This window comes from Miscanthus floridulus, chromosome 13 (assembly GCF_019320115.1).
Source record: "Miscanthus floridulus cultivar M001 chromosome 13, ASM1932011v1, whole genome shotgun sequence".
In the NCBI taxonomy this organism is placed as follows: domain Eukaryota; kingdom Viridiplantae; phylum Streptophyta; class Magnoliopsida; order Poales; family Poaceae; genus Miscanthus; species Miscanthus floridulus.
Window position 1 is genome coordinate 78,680,286 of NC_089592.1, and position 17,041 is coordinate 78,697,326.

Genomic DNA, 17,041 nt, shown 5'->3' on the forward strand with positions numbered 1-17,041 from the left:
ACAATTTCCATCGTAGGGGCATGACAACTTTGATTGCCCAATCGATCTCCATTACCATGACCTAACTTAATTACCTCTGCAAAACACATGTTAGTCATAGTAATCTTGTATTGTCATTAATCACCGAAACCCTACTAGGGGCCTAGATGCTTTCACCAACATTTACAATATCAAATTACTCCCTCCGTAAAAAAAATACAATTATGGTATCCGTGCCAGTGAATTGAGCTCAAATTTGACCAAGTTTATAGTAAATAGCATTAGCATTTATATCTCTAAATAAATTTATTATGAAAATATATTCTATAACTAATCTAATGGTACTTATTTTGTATAAAAAATACTTGTACTTTTTTATATAAATTTAGTTAAAGTTCAGACTGTTTGACTCCTCAAAATCCGAGAATTACATTCTTTTGTGGACGGAGACAGTAGTTTCATTAAATCAACCATGCAGTATGTCCTGAGAGTGAACTTATTTTAGTAGTGTAGATGCCAATATATATTTCTATAAAGTTAGTTAAAATTAGAGAAGTTTGATTTAAACAAAACCAAAGTGACTTGTAATTTGAAATGGATGGTGCATTGCGTATACGAGATCACATTGACATGCATGCATTTATTTGTCCACAGCCAAGGAATAGCAAGAAAGATGTAGCCAGCTCTTTGGAGTGCTACATGAAGGAACATCGCATGACGCCTGACGATGCAACGGCGGCATTTAAAACTATGGTGGAGCTAGCACGCGTGGAGGAGGATCAACCAGGCATATATGGAGTTCGACCGCGGAATACTACCAGCGGCTCAGGTAGTGGTGAACATGGCAAGGATGAACGAGATGCTCTACCTTCATGGCAGGGATGCCTTCACCTATGGTGACACCCTCAAGGAGACTGTTGCCTCCCTGCTGCTGAAGGACTTCCCTATTTAAGCTTACTCTTTGCATGAACAACTGGTCCGGGAAACATATATGCACTCCCATCTATCAGTGTTGCATGTACTATCACCAGTAGTTGAATGCCCATGTTTCGTTGTGGATTAAAAAAATAGCCTATTTTTTGGGAATAATGAAGTAGGTTGTTATAATTAGAAATGATGTCAACCAACCACCTCGAACCTGGTGGCTTGACTCCCTGTATAAGTTGTTCTAAATTCACACAAACAACAACCCCCCCCCCCCCCCCCCCCCCACCACTAAGGATAGTCTCAATAAAGGAACTACTCCGAGGCCAAGTTCTTTCATCTTCTTCGGTCATGTCCACACTCCTCAGCAGGTAGTTAATTAACCTTATAATTTAACAGATTTTTGTTGGTGTAAATAAAAGTTGAAGACTCTTACCGTGTCGGGGCATAGTACTTTGCATGTGCATCCTTATTTACATACGTTCTTTTCGACCACTGCTACAGAACAAGCCACCATTGCCATACTATTATTGTCGGTTCGTAAGTAAAAAGCGTATCACTGTCGTATTTTAAAACCAACCGAGATATTTATCACTACCGGTTGGTAAAATAGCTCGACAGTGATGGGTATCACTACCAGGTTGTTTTGCCAACCAGCGGTACTCCTAGTTTCTGGATCCGAAAATAAAATTAACTTCGATTTACTCAGTGAGAAGTTAGGTCTAGTCTCTCCCTCTCTTTCCCTAGCCTTATCCTCTCCCCCTCCTACTCGGCGCAGCACGGCGGTGCATGGGGCCTCGTTGGGGGGGGGGCACGGGGGCAGCGCGCTGGTGGCATGGACAGCGGGGCTGCGCGGGTCGGAGAGGTCTCAATATCTATATCTCATCCTCACTCCTCAATGGATCTATCCTTTCACTCTCTTTCTTGAATCAATCTTTGATTTCGTTTATCTCTCTTATCAATATGTCATTTTGCTCTCTCTCTCTCTCTCTCTCTGTATGTGTTGAATCAACCTGTGAGGACATCCGGTGGTGGTGAAGATGGTGGCCAGGCATAGAGCACGGCGACTGACTAGGCGGGCGGTGGCGGACAATGGCCAAGCAGGCGGTAGCGGAGATGGTGGTTGAGTTGCAGCAGCGGGCAAGCAGAGGAGCTGCATCGACGGCATAGCTGGTTTTTTCTTACCGTGTCATTTAACTCTCTTCATTTCCTACACAATACCTACGTAGATACTCTATCAAGTTGTTATAGATTATCAATTTACTCTATTTGTGTTTTCAGCCTTTACACTGCACTTATGTGGGATTTTAATACTCGGAACCTTAGTTTAACTTACATTAGTTCTTGTTGCGTCCATTTTGTTACATCATGAATCTATAGTTTTTACTCTTGACTTTTGATCCTATTAATTGTTGTAATTTTTTATCCACGTGTTAACTTCAATCTCCAGTGTTTATTGTATCTTTTATTTCAAATTTTCTTATATTTTATTAAAATAGACTCTTGGTTCTACCCTGGTCTTAGTTATTAAAAAAAAACTCGACCGGGGGTTAAGACTGCCCCCGCAGCATTACAAATAAGAAGAAGGACCTTCCCATCCGGCCGAGAAAACCCCCGACCCCCCGCCCCCACCCTTACACGGTGGCTTTCCATCGCCCAAGTGAGAATTGGACCGGTGCCCCCAGTGCTTTGGTTATGGGGATGGACGAGAGGATTACATGACATAAACCGTCAGTTCAGTCTACACCACGACATCGAAAATGTTGAGTTTCCTCTATCAAAAAAGAACTATCTTGTAGTAGTATTGTTATTTTTTAGAGAAAAGGTGGAGTGCTTAAAATTAAACTGCCAACATTAATATGCCAAAATATTTTATTGAAAACATTAACTTATGTAAAGCAACAACTTACAAAATTCATTATGATAGAGTTTTAATATATTCAAAAATGGGTTATTAGTTTCATTGGTATATTTTATCACGATTAATAAAGTATAGAGACATCTTTTTTTTAGAGATCTTTTAGTTTACTTTTTATAATAGCATATGTGGGTTATTAGATACAAATTGATGGGTTACTTTATACTATATTTTATAGAGACTTTGATAATTTTAAACAAATTTAGGACTTACTTATCAATTTATCATTATCTTTCGTAATGGCAGAGGTCGTTGACTCGTTCCATTGTGTACCATTGATGAAGTAATATATTAATCTAGACACTAAATTGTGGGTGGGGGTGCTTGCATGGGGGGTCTATACCGTACCTTCTCGCGCATGTCCTGGGACGGCCCTAGCTAAGTAGGCTTAGATGGCATTTGGATGCTCTAGTTAATCTAATCACTTATGTTACTAATCATGTTTGCGTTGCCATTAAGATATTGTTTATTTGCCTAACCTCAAAAATAATAATAATAATAATAATAATAACGCTCATACAGATGCCTCACCACCCGCCTGTATAAATGTTTCAATAGTTGGTATATTTAACTGCTCATCAATAGTCCACAAATGTGCTTGGCATGTGTGGCAGCTTTCTGAACAAAACCAGAAGCGGAAGCTGGCCATGGCCAGAGCACATGAATAAATTCAATTTCATAGAAAAAAATGCAAGAATAAAAAAAAATGTTGGGAAATAAATTGGGTGGACGAGGCGCGCACCGACGCCTGCATGCGCTCCCCTCCCCGATGGATGCCAAGTGGAGGCCGACAGCATCGCACGCGCCGCATCTGTAGTTGGTCCTCACGTCGGTTTGCCGGTCCATCGGGAAGGGGGGCGAGGACCGCGGCTAACTCTAAATGCAGCACGTGCGATGCCATCGGGCTCCATGTGGCGTCCATCAAGGAGGGGAGCGCACATAGGTGTCGGTGTGCCCCTCGCACACCCAATTTATTTTCAAACAGACCCTTAGGGTGTTTTAGCTTGAGGCCTAGCTATGTTTTTTGTTTTTCAAAAAAATCACTGGCTGTGTAATTTGGCAATGCTGCCTCCGTACCGTTTAGGTTGCTGATGCGATTGCCAAAAAAAACCATCCAAATGTGTGATATTTACAAAATAACATCCTCTGTGTCTGACACATGGGACCTGTTGGTCAAATTAGCATGGAAATAACCATGTGTGCGGAATTTACTTCTTGTGACAACTACATTTATCGGTTAGAACACCCATTGATAACTCGCAAGGCACAAATGCTACGAAAGGAAGATGAATGATCATCACAGTCGCATGCTGTTGCATCATGAAAAGCATCCGAAACCGTTTAAACACAACCTCAGTAACGAAAAAAAATGGTAAACGCTGCAGATGTCTCCAACATTGTGTTACTAAATCTCAACTGTTCCAGCAAATTTGCATGCTCCCTGCCGCCGCAAATCAATACAAAAGCAAAAACTCATCCTTCGGGCAGCAGATGAAACCAACGGAAGCGGGGTTGCCTTGCGCGCTGACATTTTTGGATATTACCACATTACCACATAATTCACGGTAACTGCATGTTTGTCAACTAGTGAACATAAAAAAGCAATAGCGCCGCTACAGTGCTGGCAGAGGAAATGAGTGATCATGAAACAACCATAGGCCACAGCCCACAGATCATTCAGAAATACACGATTGTGACGAACAAATTTCATAGCTGCACTCGGTGCTTTTGAATCCCTGGGACCAGAGATGCAGTTTAGCTCATGTTTCCAAATAGTCCTTCTCAATGCAACACCATATCAGTTAGGACAAACTACAGCGCTCAATGAAACCTGAGTGCTGCTGGACCGAAAACGCTAAAATACCAGCGGCATAAACATCATACAGGTCCCTTAACCAGTTTCGATGCTGCAGTGCAGTCGACCTTCGCTCATTGTTCTCTCTCAAGTCTCGAATCAAATAATGTTTATACACAACAATTGGAGGAACAGCCTCGTCTAATCACAAGAACGGAGGCATCCTCTGTGAAGGGGGCACAGGCTGATAGCCGTTCTCTGGGTGACTCTGCGGCCGCTCCCCAGAAGGCCTTCTGGTAAAACTTCCATGCGCATGGTTCTGCATAGGATTGAAGGTGCCCCACCAGTGAGACTCGCCTTCAGCAGGGATCCAAGGGAATGGAGCAAAGCCCTCCCGGCCCCATGTATATGGTCGGTCGATGGGTCGAGAGATGCCCTCAGCATCAGACACGCTCCTGTTCACAGCTCCAGGAGCGGGAAATCCATGGGGCCCTCCAATCTCACCTGAGGAAGTCGCTGCAATGAAAGATGTAATTGTCAAGGCTCTGGGCCTAACCCTTCTAGTGGTAGGAGGGAATGGGCTGCCCTGCACAGATGAATGCATCGACTGTTGGTACATATGGCCTCTTGCACCATGACCATGGCCTCTAGTCTCTGCCACGACAGCTGGAACTGACCCTAATGGTGCCACCAAATTGCTTCCACTGCGAGGTGTTGGCCTGCAGTATTTAAACATCGTATAAGAGATAGGGGAATTTGTGATTTAACAAAGCTAAAGAAAATCAGGCAAAGATTTGTAGCAAACAATATTTCAGTAAGCTTGAACTAGCCAATGGAACCATCAAGCAGATCAAATTTTCAGTTTTAGGGCTTTACAGCTGAACTTCAGCATAACTTAGGCAGCAGCAGCTATTAGGCACCGCCAATTTAAGGCAGACCGAAAGTTAATTATCCCATGTGGGTGCAGATGCACCTACTACCAAACAAAAAATCAGCTACTGCCATCTCATTTTACCATGCATGCACCCGCATGGCCCAAAGCCATGAACCCCTGGTGTAACACCTGTAGGCATGGTCTATACATATACACGACATGCCAGAGCAGAGTAGGATCGAATCAGAAATTGAAACAGGGTATATTGCCCTCTCCACCTCATCTGCAGCAAATCTTCTCGTGTCCCGGCAATCCTCTTCGGCAACCACAGGAAATCTACCGCCTCATCTCCTAGTCTTCACCGCCGATGGCCACAGGTGCGACAGTTGATATTCAGAGCTAGCTTTTCTCAGTGTGGGTCTGGGTGTGGTGGCGGCTCCGCAGCGTGCCTAGTGTCAGTAGACCACATCTTGGGCTTCTGGTGGTGAGCAGCAGCAGTAGATTTCATTGGGATCTCAGTAGTGGATCTCAACTGGAATCCACGCGGCATGCATAGTGGCAGTGGATCACGACATGAGTTCAAGAGCTGTGTGGCGGCGGAAGACAATCCCATGTTGGAGGCAATAGTGGTGGCACAGCAGAAAACAGAGGACATGTTGGATCAGATCATAGTGCATGGATGGGCTGTACGTCCGCTTGGGATCAATTGGCACCACGTATATCAACAGATGACTGCACAGCTCAATTCAGTTACCAAGGATCGTGCTCCTGACATGCAGTGGGCAGCAGTGCAGTCGCTCCGTCTAGCATCCAAGGCGACAGACAAGGTTGCTCATGACTTATATGCCTCTTCAATGATATGCCTCTTTGTAACCACGATGCAGCATGGCTTAATCAAGAGTTGTCAGTAGCACATACCACATAGAGTGAGTAGGGTGTGAAGAAATCAATTTGATCACTGCGCAGATCACCAAAACCAAACTCATTGATGTTGATTATTACTCATCACCAATGTTCGAGGAAATGCCTCTCGTGGAAGTGGAAGCATCACATATAGAACAGTTATGCTAATGTCACCAGGAACTCCTGGTATTGCTTCCTCTTGAGAACTTGCTAAAATGCATCAGAGTCGTCGTATGGGATGACAGAGGTCATCTGACATGGACCCAAAGGATGGATTACTGCAGCAATTAATTCAGTATGGAGAGCACTTTGAGTGGTGAGGAGAACAAATCAAGTGCCAAACCTGTCATCGTGGCTGTGCTCACTCATGAGTCATGATAGCAGCGACTACTTCCCATTGGATGCTGGCATATATGTTGAGGATAATTTGTTTGATGAATGACCTCTTGAGGCCAATGCAGCAGCTCAGGCTGAACTGGACATGCTCAGGGCTCATATGGAAATAAAGTTGCTGCATGTGATGGGAACTGTTGAATGAAGCACCTCATGCGGATGTGTGGCATGAGGGCATGCCATTTAACAATGAGACACAGGACAACTTACTACAACAAATGGCCTGTGATGTCCGCTACATTACTGGATACCAAAAGACTTGCAAAATACAGTGCTTGTTCTGTTTTCCTGCAGCTTGGTCTAGGCATAGTGCACAAGTTGTGCACCAATGGGGACAACTCTTCCCTCTTCCTAGAACCTGGCATGGATGTAACAAACCAAATGTTTGTGCAAATCAAAGTACTTGGCCAAGTCTTCTGTTCTAAGGCCCAGGGTTTTAGTGCTGAGGATGTATACAACATTTTTGACCAAGTGGATGAAATATTGCTGCTTCCAGAGTACAGAGTGGGTCCTGCAAACAAGAAGCTAGGTAGACCATGGTGTGACATTGTTTGAAGTGACTCTGTCATGGAGAGACAGTGGTGTCAGCCCAAGCAAATGTGAGCAACTCAAGCCATACATGGCAGACAATGGGATTCTGGAATTTCTGGGCTCCAGTCATGGAGATGCAATTCATGGTCATGTCATGGGGACAAGCAACGTTTTGTGGGGGTGGAAATGTCATTGGCAGCCATCAGTAATCTATCGTGAGAGCATCTTCATCTTCCTCACGTCCCAGCCCTAACCACCGGTGGCCACGGGGTGACACCAAAAAGCCTGTTAAGCAAACAGCAAGGATACAGTCCAAAATGGAATGAATGCTATCCCAATAGGCCTAGCTTGGCCCATAGAGGATCTTCCGACAAAGATGCCCCCCTCAACCATCCATGTGGCTCTGTACCCCTCAATTCCCATTGCTGGTGGCCTGAGTAGTGAAGAATGCCTAGCTGCACCCAAGGCTGTCTCTGTCGCCGGCTGCAGCAGCACAGCTGGCCATGGAGTCATCACTTTCTGTCATCCTTGTTACTCATCAAAAACAAGGCAGAAAACCTCACCAATCTTTCTTCTAATGCTCCAATTCTGTCAATTATTCTGATTCCCATCAAGCTAGGGTTGCTAGAACGACTTCCGCTTTCTGGTGCAAGCTCGTGGGAACAAACAAGCTAGGGTTGCTAGAACGAAGTGGTGGAAATTAGAAGGGGAGGCATCAAAGGTCTTTAAGGAAAAAGGTCATTGAAGAGGGCCCTTGGAATGATGAAGGCGATGCAAATAGCATGTGGGAGAAGATGGCAACATGCGTTCCGAAGGTTGCTTCAGAGGTGCTTGGAGTGACCAAAGGGAGCGGATGCGACTCAAAAGACACTTGGTGGTGGAATGAAGATGTGCAAAAGGCTATTAAGGAAAAGAAGGAGTGCTATAAGCGCTTGTATCATGACAGGTGTGCAAACAACATAGAGAAGTACAAGGTGGCAAAGAAGACTGCAAAACGAGCAGTGAGTGAGGCAAAGGGGCGGGCCTATGAGGACCTTTACCGACATTTGAGTACGAAGGAAGGAGAGAAGGACATTTATAGGATGGCTAGGGCTCGCGATAGAAAGACAAGGGACTTCAACCAAGTCAAGTGCATAAAGGATGAGAGAGAGCAGCGCTTGGTGAAGGAGGATGAGATCAGACATAGATGGCAAGAGTATTTTGATAAATTGTTCAATGGTGAGAACGAGAACACCACCATTCAGCTGGACGACTCGTTTGATGACAAAGGCGCTTTGTGCGGAGGATTCGGATGAGGTCACATGGGACATACAAGGGGACATCCCTTGGTGTATGTTTTTCGCGGCCGATGTAGTGCTAGTTGATGAAAGGCGAACATGAGTGAATCAGAAACTGGAGTTATGGTGGGAGACTTTGGAGTCCAAAGGTTTTAGACTCAGTAGAACTAAAACTGAGTATATGAGATGTGACTTCGGCACTACTATTCGGGAGGAGGAGGATATTAGTTTGGAAGGTCAAGTAGTGCCTAGGAAGGATACATTTCGATATTTAGGATCAATGCTACAGAGAGACGGGGATATTGATGAAGATGTTAGCCATAGAATCAAAGCAGGGTGGATGAAGTGGCGGCAAGCATCTGGTGTCCTATGTGACAAAAAGGTACCACAGAAGCTAAAAGGCAAGTTTTATAGGACGGCGATTAGACCTGCTATGTTGTATGGTGCAGAATGTTGGCCTACGAAAAAACGACATGTTCAACAGATAAGTGTCGCGGAAATGCGTATGTTGCGTTGGATTTGCGGTCATACAAGAAGGGATCGAGTTCGAAACGATGATATACGTGATAGATTAGGGGTAGCACCAATTTAAAAGAAGCTTGTCCAACACCGGTTGAGATGGTTTGGACATGTCCAACGGAGACCTCCAGAGGCACCGGTGCGTAGTGGAATCCTAGGCCAGGATAGTAACGTGAAGAGAGGCAGAGGAAGACCGAAGTTGACTTGGGTAGAGGCAATAAAAGGAGACTTGAAAGGATGGAATATACCCAAAGACTTAGCCTTAGATAGGAGTGCTTGGAAGACAGCTATTCACGTGCCTGAACCTTGATTGCTTCTGTTGGGTTTCAACTCTAGCCTACCCCAACTTGTTTGGGACTTAAAGGCTTTGTTGTTGTTGTTGTTGTAGTATTTAAGAATCGGAGGTCAGAGAAGCCTTGAAAAGGATAAAAGGGGGCAAAGCGATGGGCCCTGATGGTATCCCAATCAAGGTGTGGAGGTGTCTCGGGGATATAGCTATAGTATGGCTAACCAAGATGTTCAACAATATCTTTCGATCGAACAAGATGCCTAAGGAGTGGAGAAAAAGCATATTGGTACCGATCTACAAGAATAAGGGAGACATCCAAAATTGTACTAATTATCGGAGAATTAAGTTGATGAGCCGCACTATGAAGTTATGGAGAGAGTCATCGAGCAGCGCCTGCGAGGAACGACGCAGATATCAACAAACCAATTTGGTTTCATGCCTGGAAGGTCAACCACAGAAGCAATCTTCTTAATAAGACATGTTATGGAGCGGTTTAGAGAGCAGAAGAAGGACCTCCACTTGGTTTTCATCCACTTGGAGAAGACTTATGACAAGATACCAAAAAATGTTATGTGGTGGTCTTTGGACAAACATAAAGTCCCATCAAAGTACGTGACCCTCATCAAGGACATGTACAACAATATTGTTACTAGTGTTCGAACAAACGATGGTAACACAGATTACTTCCCGATTAAAATTGGACTTCATCAAGAGTCAGCCTTAAGCCCATATCCCTTTGCCTTGGTAATGGATGAGGTTACCAGGAACATACAAGGGGATATCCCTTGGTGGTGTATGTTGTTCGCTGATGATGTAGTATTAGTGGACGAAAGCCAGGCGAGAGTAAATAGGAAGCTAGAGTTATGGCGGCAGACCCTTGAGTCTAAAGGTTTTAGATTGAGCAGAACTAAAATCGAAAACATGAGATGCGACTTTGGCGGAGTTGTACAGGAGGAGGGAGATGTGAGCTTGGAAGGTCAAGTAGTGGCTAAGAAGGATACATTTCGGTATCTGGGATTGATGCTACAGAGGGATGGAGATATTGATGCGGATGTTAGCCATAGAATCAAAGCAGGGTGGATCAAGTGACGACAAGCTTCTAACATTCTCTGTGACAAGAGGGTACCACAAAAGCTAAAATGCAAGTTCTATAGAACGACGATTAGACCGGCTATGTTGTATGGAGCAGAATGTTGGCCTACAAAGATTCGACATGTTCAACAACTGAGTGTTGCAAAAATACGTATGTTGCGATGGATTTGCGGTCACACAAGAATGGACCGAGTTTGGAACGATGATATGCGTGATCACCTAGAGGTAGCACCAATTGAAGAAAAGCTTGTCCAACATCAGTTGAGATGGTTTGGCCATGTCCAAAGGAGACCTCCAGAGGCACCAGTGCACTGTGGAGTCCTAAGCCAAGCTAATAATATGAGGAGAGGTAGAGGAAGACCGAAATTGACATGGGGGAAGGCAATAAAAAGATATTTGAAAGCTTGGGATATACCTAGAGATCTATGTTTGAATAGGAATACTTGGAAAGCAGCTATTGAAGTGCCTAAACCGTGACTTGAGGCTCTTGGTGGGTTTCAACTCTAGACTACCCCAACTTGCTTGGGACTGAAAGGCTATGTTGTTGTATTCTGATTCCCATCAAGTAGAGACTCTAGGTTGGGTTTCATTCATGTGATTCTTGTTGTTTGACCAGATCATAGGGTTAGGGTTTAAAGGTGGAATTTCTTGATATTTATGTCTGGAATTGGTTTGATAGGTTTGAAAGTCGTCTTAAATACAGTGAGTCCGAAGTATATGAAAACACTGTTGTGCAATCAGCCAACTGCATTAGTGATGAGTAATCTGATCTTATTTTTTGTTAGAAAAAGAAATGAAGAAAGGTATAAATTAGGCCATGGTTAATATGTATATTTCATAGATAGGAGACAGAATACATATGAAAATAAAAGGTCAATATATCTATTTCTGTTGGGAGTTGAAAAATGAATGATATGTTCTCTTTTCTTTAAGCTGTTGATGACCTTGTTTTGCCTGTGCCAACTATCTTTTGTCCATGATTTTAATATTCTCACCTTCACTAGGTACACTAATCAATACTGTTATTGTGTTTCTTCAATTTGGAAACATTTTATCGGTATTTCATTCCCATTGTAGATTGCTATCATTTATGTTGAACTGTTCAAATTGTTGTTTTTATTATTATTTAGACAACATATTTTCTATACAGATTGTGCTAAAGTGGCATGCCCACTTAGTTTTCTTCTAGCTTCGTCCATGAATTGAGGTGGAGTATATGTAATTTTGAGCATAAAATGGGGCTGTTTAGAAAGTATAAATACAAGACCATGCATTTAAATGATACAAACATACTTAAATACATGACCATATATTTTAATGATACAAACCTACTTAAAATGAGATTCATGAATTGGGCATACCTATGGATTAGGGGGTGATGATGTACATATGATCTCAATCTCGGTTGGCTGCCACTGTCATATCTTGGTAATCCTATACCAAATGGAGTCATAGAATATTCAGGAATTCCTGATACAGGAAGATTACTCAAATGTCTGTGCTCACTGTCATGATTTCTTGACTCAGTAGCATGGAAAACTGGAGCGTTATTCAAATCAGGAGTGGCATGGCCTTCCATGCCAGTTGAATGCCGATGAAATGAAGTGCTTTCAGCACCAGAATTAGAAGTAGAAGGCACATGAACAGGATGGACAAAACCACGCAGGGCAAGATATGGGCAAACAAGTGAACTGCTTGCAGCACTTGAGTGATCTCCAGTTGTGTGATCTTCATAAAAGGGAAATATCAATGCAGTAAAAATGAAAGAACTTTAACACGTTGAAGTTTAGGTCAAAATGCTTACAAGTTGGCTCCGCTTCACGCTCCCTGCAAAAGAAAAAATAGGTTAAATTAAGAACTTGAATAAATGAAACATTCTTTTAAGAACCTGAGGGTCCATATACGGTATCACCATAAAACAAACAAGAGCTGTTTTTAGCAAAAAAAACATAGTAATCCGGCATAAGCAGGTAATCGTCACACATGAACCAACGGAATGGCAATTCAGAAAGCAGGCAACATGTTTTTGCCTGATGATGATAATTGATATCACAACATGTAAACATCAGACTTATACAACTGCCGACTTATACTACTGCCCTTGAAAACTAAATGTGCATATATATGGCAATTTCTACGATACTCCAAAATGATTGTGGACCGTCTATCTGGATAAGATATCATGAATTATTACCTCCTAGGCACACGAACGACAGGGCTGCCGACAACGGTGCGGCCACAGATGCGCACTGGAGAAACCAGATTATCCGGATATTTCTCATTTTCTGTTTTTTTATTAATGGTTTTATCTCTTTGGAAATTCAATGGTCCAGATTTATTAGAACTCTTAGCTCTTAGGGGGTAATTGGAGTACTGTAGCATAGCCCTATATGCATTCGTTACAAATAAAGACCGCAATTATGCCCAAACCACCCAACTCCCAAGCTTGAGTCCGTGTTGAGAAAAAAATTGGGTGTCTATTTCTTCTTAATATAAAACGCCTAGTCCTCCTAGGTTGGTTTAGTTTTATTTCAATAAATAAAGGCCCAAACCATGGCATGCCTTCATAAGAGATATGTCTAGTGGACTGGAACTCGAAATGGTACTAAGGGGCATGTCATATGGTTAACTAATGCATTAATCATCATCATCATGAACCATTGATGATAGCATCTACAGTTCTAGGTTATCTTTCAGCCATAGGTAGACATGTCGAATTCATCTTGCAATTTTTGGTTTCTCATATGTTTTCTGATAACTAAGAGCAAATAGCAGGTAATTAGTTCAACAAACCAACATACCCATTGACATGCCACATGACAGGCAAATTTTGATGTGGAACATCCAACTTACGTGGATTTGCCATTTCAAACCGCAAACAGCCAAATTGGCCGGGTACCATTACAAAAGTATGGACCTTTGCTCGTTCACACCACAGCCATTTAACAATCATTTTTCCAATATGAGACAGGGGGTAGAAATGTCTTTTTGCCCTCAGGTCCACTTCCGTTCTTCCTCCTCTCTCCTCCTGTGTTGGTGATTGGCAACTGTGGGCCGCCACCACCTCTTCCTTCTCGCAATATGAATCGCAGTCTGGTCTGTGCTGCCACATCATATTCGTCCCCCAGCAGCGAGTCCAAGTCGGGTGCCAGCAGCTCATCCATCCCCTTCCAGCAGTGGGCCGGATCCAAATGCCGCTGCTCGCTTCCATTCCGCACCCGTAGGAGGCACCTCACGCACAACCACAACCTCCCTATGCACATGCAGCTCACCATGGCAGATTCAGGAAGGGCGAAGAGGTGGAGGGGGCATGCAGTGATTTGATCGGTGAAGCCACCGGCGACGTGGAGCAGTCGCTCGCCCAAGTGCAGACAGGAGCAGCACTGAGTAGAACCAGAACAGCGCAGGCAGGCTAGTGTCAAGATCAAGCGTCGCGCATTGACACCATCAGAGTAGCTCATGCCACAACCGCTGCGCCTCCGCCTCCGCCTCCGCCACTGCTGCCGGAGATGCCCAACATGGCAGACACCACTCACCCCCACCACAACAGGTAACGAAGGAGCACTTCTGGGACTGTGTGCATAGACCTTAGCAGCAACTATGTGGCTCGACCTTAGCTTCCAGGAGGCGAGAGCACAACAGCAGATGAACAAGGAAAGAGAGGAAGGGAGGAGGGAGGCCACTATCTTATCTGGCGTGAGAGGATGAAGACAATTGGGAAAATGTCAATCCTCCCCCACCTTCTCTCTCCTCAAATCAGATACTCCCTCCCTACTGGTAATTCAAGTCGTTTTGGACAAGGCTTGGGTCAAACATTGGGAATATAAATCATGAATATCCTTTAAGTTGTTGAGTTTGGAAATGTGAAAACCATATGAATAGATTTGTCTTGAAAAGTATTTTCATAAAAATATATATATTTGTATAAAAATAAGAAGTCAAAGTTATGCTTTGGAGACCGTGTCGCTGTCCAAAACGACTTGAATTACCAGTACGGAGGGAGTACATAAGTATAACAATCGTTAGGTGTGCTAGAATCACGATTTTGTAATGGTACTTGGCCAATATAGACAAAAACAGAGTGAAACAGCATATACTCCATCCAATCTGGTATATTAGGCAAAGGGGAAAAAATCGCAATACCGAAACGTACACAATGACTAATGTCAGGTGCCGCGCTACGACTTCTGCATGTATGCATGCATGCCGCAAGCCTGGCCCACCCCGCACCCCGCTCATGGAAACGCACGCATGCAGCAGCGCTAGACGCTTCAGCTTCTCCAGCTGAGTTAATGCACACAGAGATCAAAGCAACACACCTAATAAATGGAATCATGATTTTTGCTGTGTCGCCTAATAAAATGGACTGGAGGGAGTACCATCTAAGCTCAGTGTCCGACATCAAAATTTTCCTATGGCAAAATAGGTACTCTCTTTTGAAAGTAAGACTGGAGGGAGTACCATCTAAGGAAGAGGGCATCCTCATTCTTGCTTCACAATCATTGAAAACATGATGCAAAATCCATCCAATCAAAGGTAAGGAGAAGTACTTACTCAAACACAGATGCTAGCTGGGTGAATCCACTAAAGGGGCACCATTGAAATCCAAAAGGCTGTGAATAAAGACCACAGGATAATGAGAAATAGGAAAGGTTAAATTATGACAGGTAATGATGATGTACTAAGACTGCAAAATGTGTCTTCTAGTATTCCCTCCTTTAATTTTTATAACGTGTAGTTTGACTATTCAAGTTCATGCTTTGACCAACAATTAATCCAATAACATGAGTCATGTGCCACAAAGATAGTGTTAGGTTCTAATCAAAATCACTTGCTGATGAATATGAATTTATGATATTGTAACTCGTATCAATAAAATATTATAGGGAAAATTTACGGTCAAAGATCGATTTGCCTAGTTAAACTACACGCTGAAAAGAGGGAGAACAAGATACCAAAACGTTGTAAGACAGCAGCACTGTAACACCTGTTCTAGTGCCTATAATACAAACTAAAAAAATAACTGCTCATGAAGCAGAATCAACAGAAATGTAAGTTAGTACTTGTATGACATAAATGTTTATTTACTCAAATATGTGCACTTACAAGCTCGGAGGTGATATCATAGTTGTCGCTAGTCACCCAGCCACCCATATCAATATCAGCAGAGGGGCGATGTCCGCTTGCATAAAGCCAGCGACCTTTCTCAATCTTCCGACAATTAGGGCATTGCATCGCTCCTTTTGCATTGAATGCGGACCCAATACAATCTGGCAAGAAAAATGTGTTTAGTTCAGCAATCAGCCTAAGATATCATAATGTATTTTTCATGCACACATTCACATAAACGCACAGGGGTGAGGTGACAGAGACATTCTTGGAGATAACAGAAAAAAGCAGATGCGACAACAAAATTGTGCTGATGGTGTTCAAGTTGAACTGAAGTTTGGTGCTTGACAAAGTTTCCGGATGCAGTCATTACTTGACACGAGAAGGCGTAACTTGAATTGGAAAAGCAAGCCCCAAAGGTCCGAACCTTTCATGTTGTCACTACGCAAAAGCCTTTATAGGCCTAATAACTAAGCTACATCGCCACAAGCAACCGGCCAACCGCTAGTGAAACAACCAAAATTACCGCTAAATTCAAGCTTATGGATTTGCCCGTCAGACCTGGGGCTCCAATTACGCGGGAATGGCTCTACTTACTCGGTTACTCTTACACGTGCAGTTCTCATCCCCATCATCATCATCCGAACATGTATGAACATCTCCGTTGTTCAAGTCTGAACCACGTCGATGACGCTATGAAATCCTGAAAATCTACCCACCAGAATTCCCCTCTTACGGCAAATTACGCCTGTTCCACGGCCAATTGCGCCCGTGGGGCACGGTACCCGACCAAACCGACCGTCTCAAGCAGATCCGGATGATGAAAGCCCGTAGCCTAGCAGCGGCGCGAGGGAATCTGACCTAGGTGGAACTCGTGTCCGCATTGCAGCTTGGCGACGGACCGGCCCGCGCCGCGGGCGAGCACCGGATCCAGGCAGATGGAGCAGGCCGCGGCCCCGCCCCAGCCCCCGCCGCCGGCCCCGGCCGCCTCCGCCGGCGGCGACCTCTTCAGATCCATCGGCGCGCGCCCCCGCTCCGCCTGCTGACTCTCTCTTCCTCGCCGCGGAGGCGCTCGTGGGGGTAGGGGGGGACCGTGAGCTCGCACGGGAAGGACAGGACAGGAGAGGGGAGGAGAGAGAAACGAGGACGGTGTGTCCGAACGGAATGGAATGGAAGGAGGGTGGAAGACGGGAAATGGGAGTAGTGATCGAGAAAAAAATGGACGATGATTATTGGCGTGTTTTTTATGCTTGTTTACCTCGCAAATGTTTTGGCATGTTTTTGTGACACTTGTCATGGTTTGTTTTTAGGAACAGGTTCGTTTTTAGATTTCTGTTGAGGGGATCATGCGTGCACAGGTTTTATTTCAATCAATAAACAAGCATGTGATCAAGTATTTACTACTACGTCACATGCCGAATTTTATTATTTAGACATC

The 17,041-nt window shown here is 43.9% G+C and overlaps 1 protein-coding gene across 2 annotated transcripts; it reads right to left on the minus strand.

Moving 5' to 3' along the window:
- Window positions 1-4,512: 4,512 nt before the first annotated feature.
- On the minus strand, window positions 4,513-16,798 carry LOC136501130 (E3 ubiquitin-protein ligase IPI1-like). 2 transcript variants are annotated; one of them, XM_066496624.1, is made up of 7 exons: window positions 16,465-16,798; window positions 15,601-15,764; window positions 15,049-15,107; window positions 12,299-12,321; window positions 12,001-12,222; window positions 11,856-11,928; window positions 4,513-5,335 (listed from the first exon to the last, which is right to left on the minus strand). In XM_066496624.1, the coding sequence occupies exons 1-7, from the start codon at window positions 16,619-16,621 to the stop codon at window positions 4,822-4,824; spliced, it is 1,212 nt and encodes a 403-aa protein (XP_066352721.1). In that variant the 5' UTR covers window positions 16,622-16,798; the 3' UTR covers window positions 4,513-4,821. The 2 variants fall into 2 exon arrangements, with proteins under 2 accessions (XP_066352721.1, XP_066352720.1); XM_066496623.1 differs by having other exon boundaries at window positions 11,856-12,222.
- Window positions 16,799-17,041: the final 243 nt, after the last annotated feature.

Coding starts and splice junctions, on each gene's coding strand:
- LOC136501130 (XM_066496623.1), bottom strand. CDS start 16,621: ATGGATCTGAAGAGGTCGCCGCCGGCGGAGGCGGCCGGGGCCGGCGGC. Junction 12,322..15,048: donor CAGCTAGCATCTGTGTTTGA/GTAAGTACTTCT, acceptor TTTCTTTTGCAG/GGAGCGTGAAGCGGAGCCAA. Junction 5,336..11,855: donor CATCACCCCCTAATCCATAG/GTATGCCCAATT, acceptor TAAATACTGCAG/GCCAACACCTCGCAGTGGAA.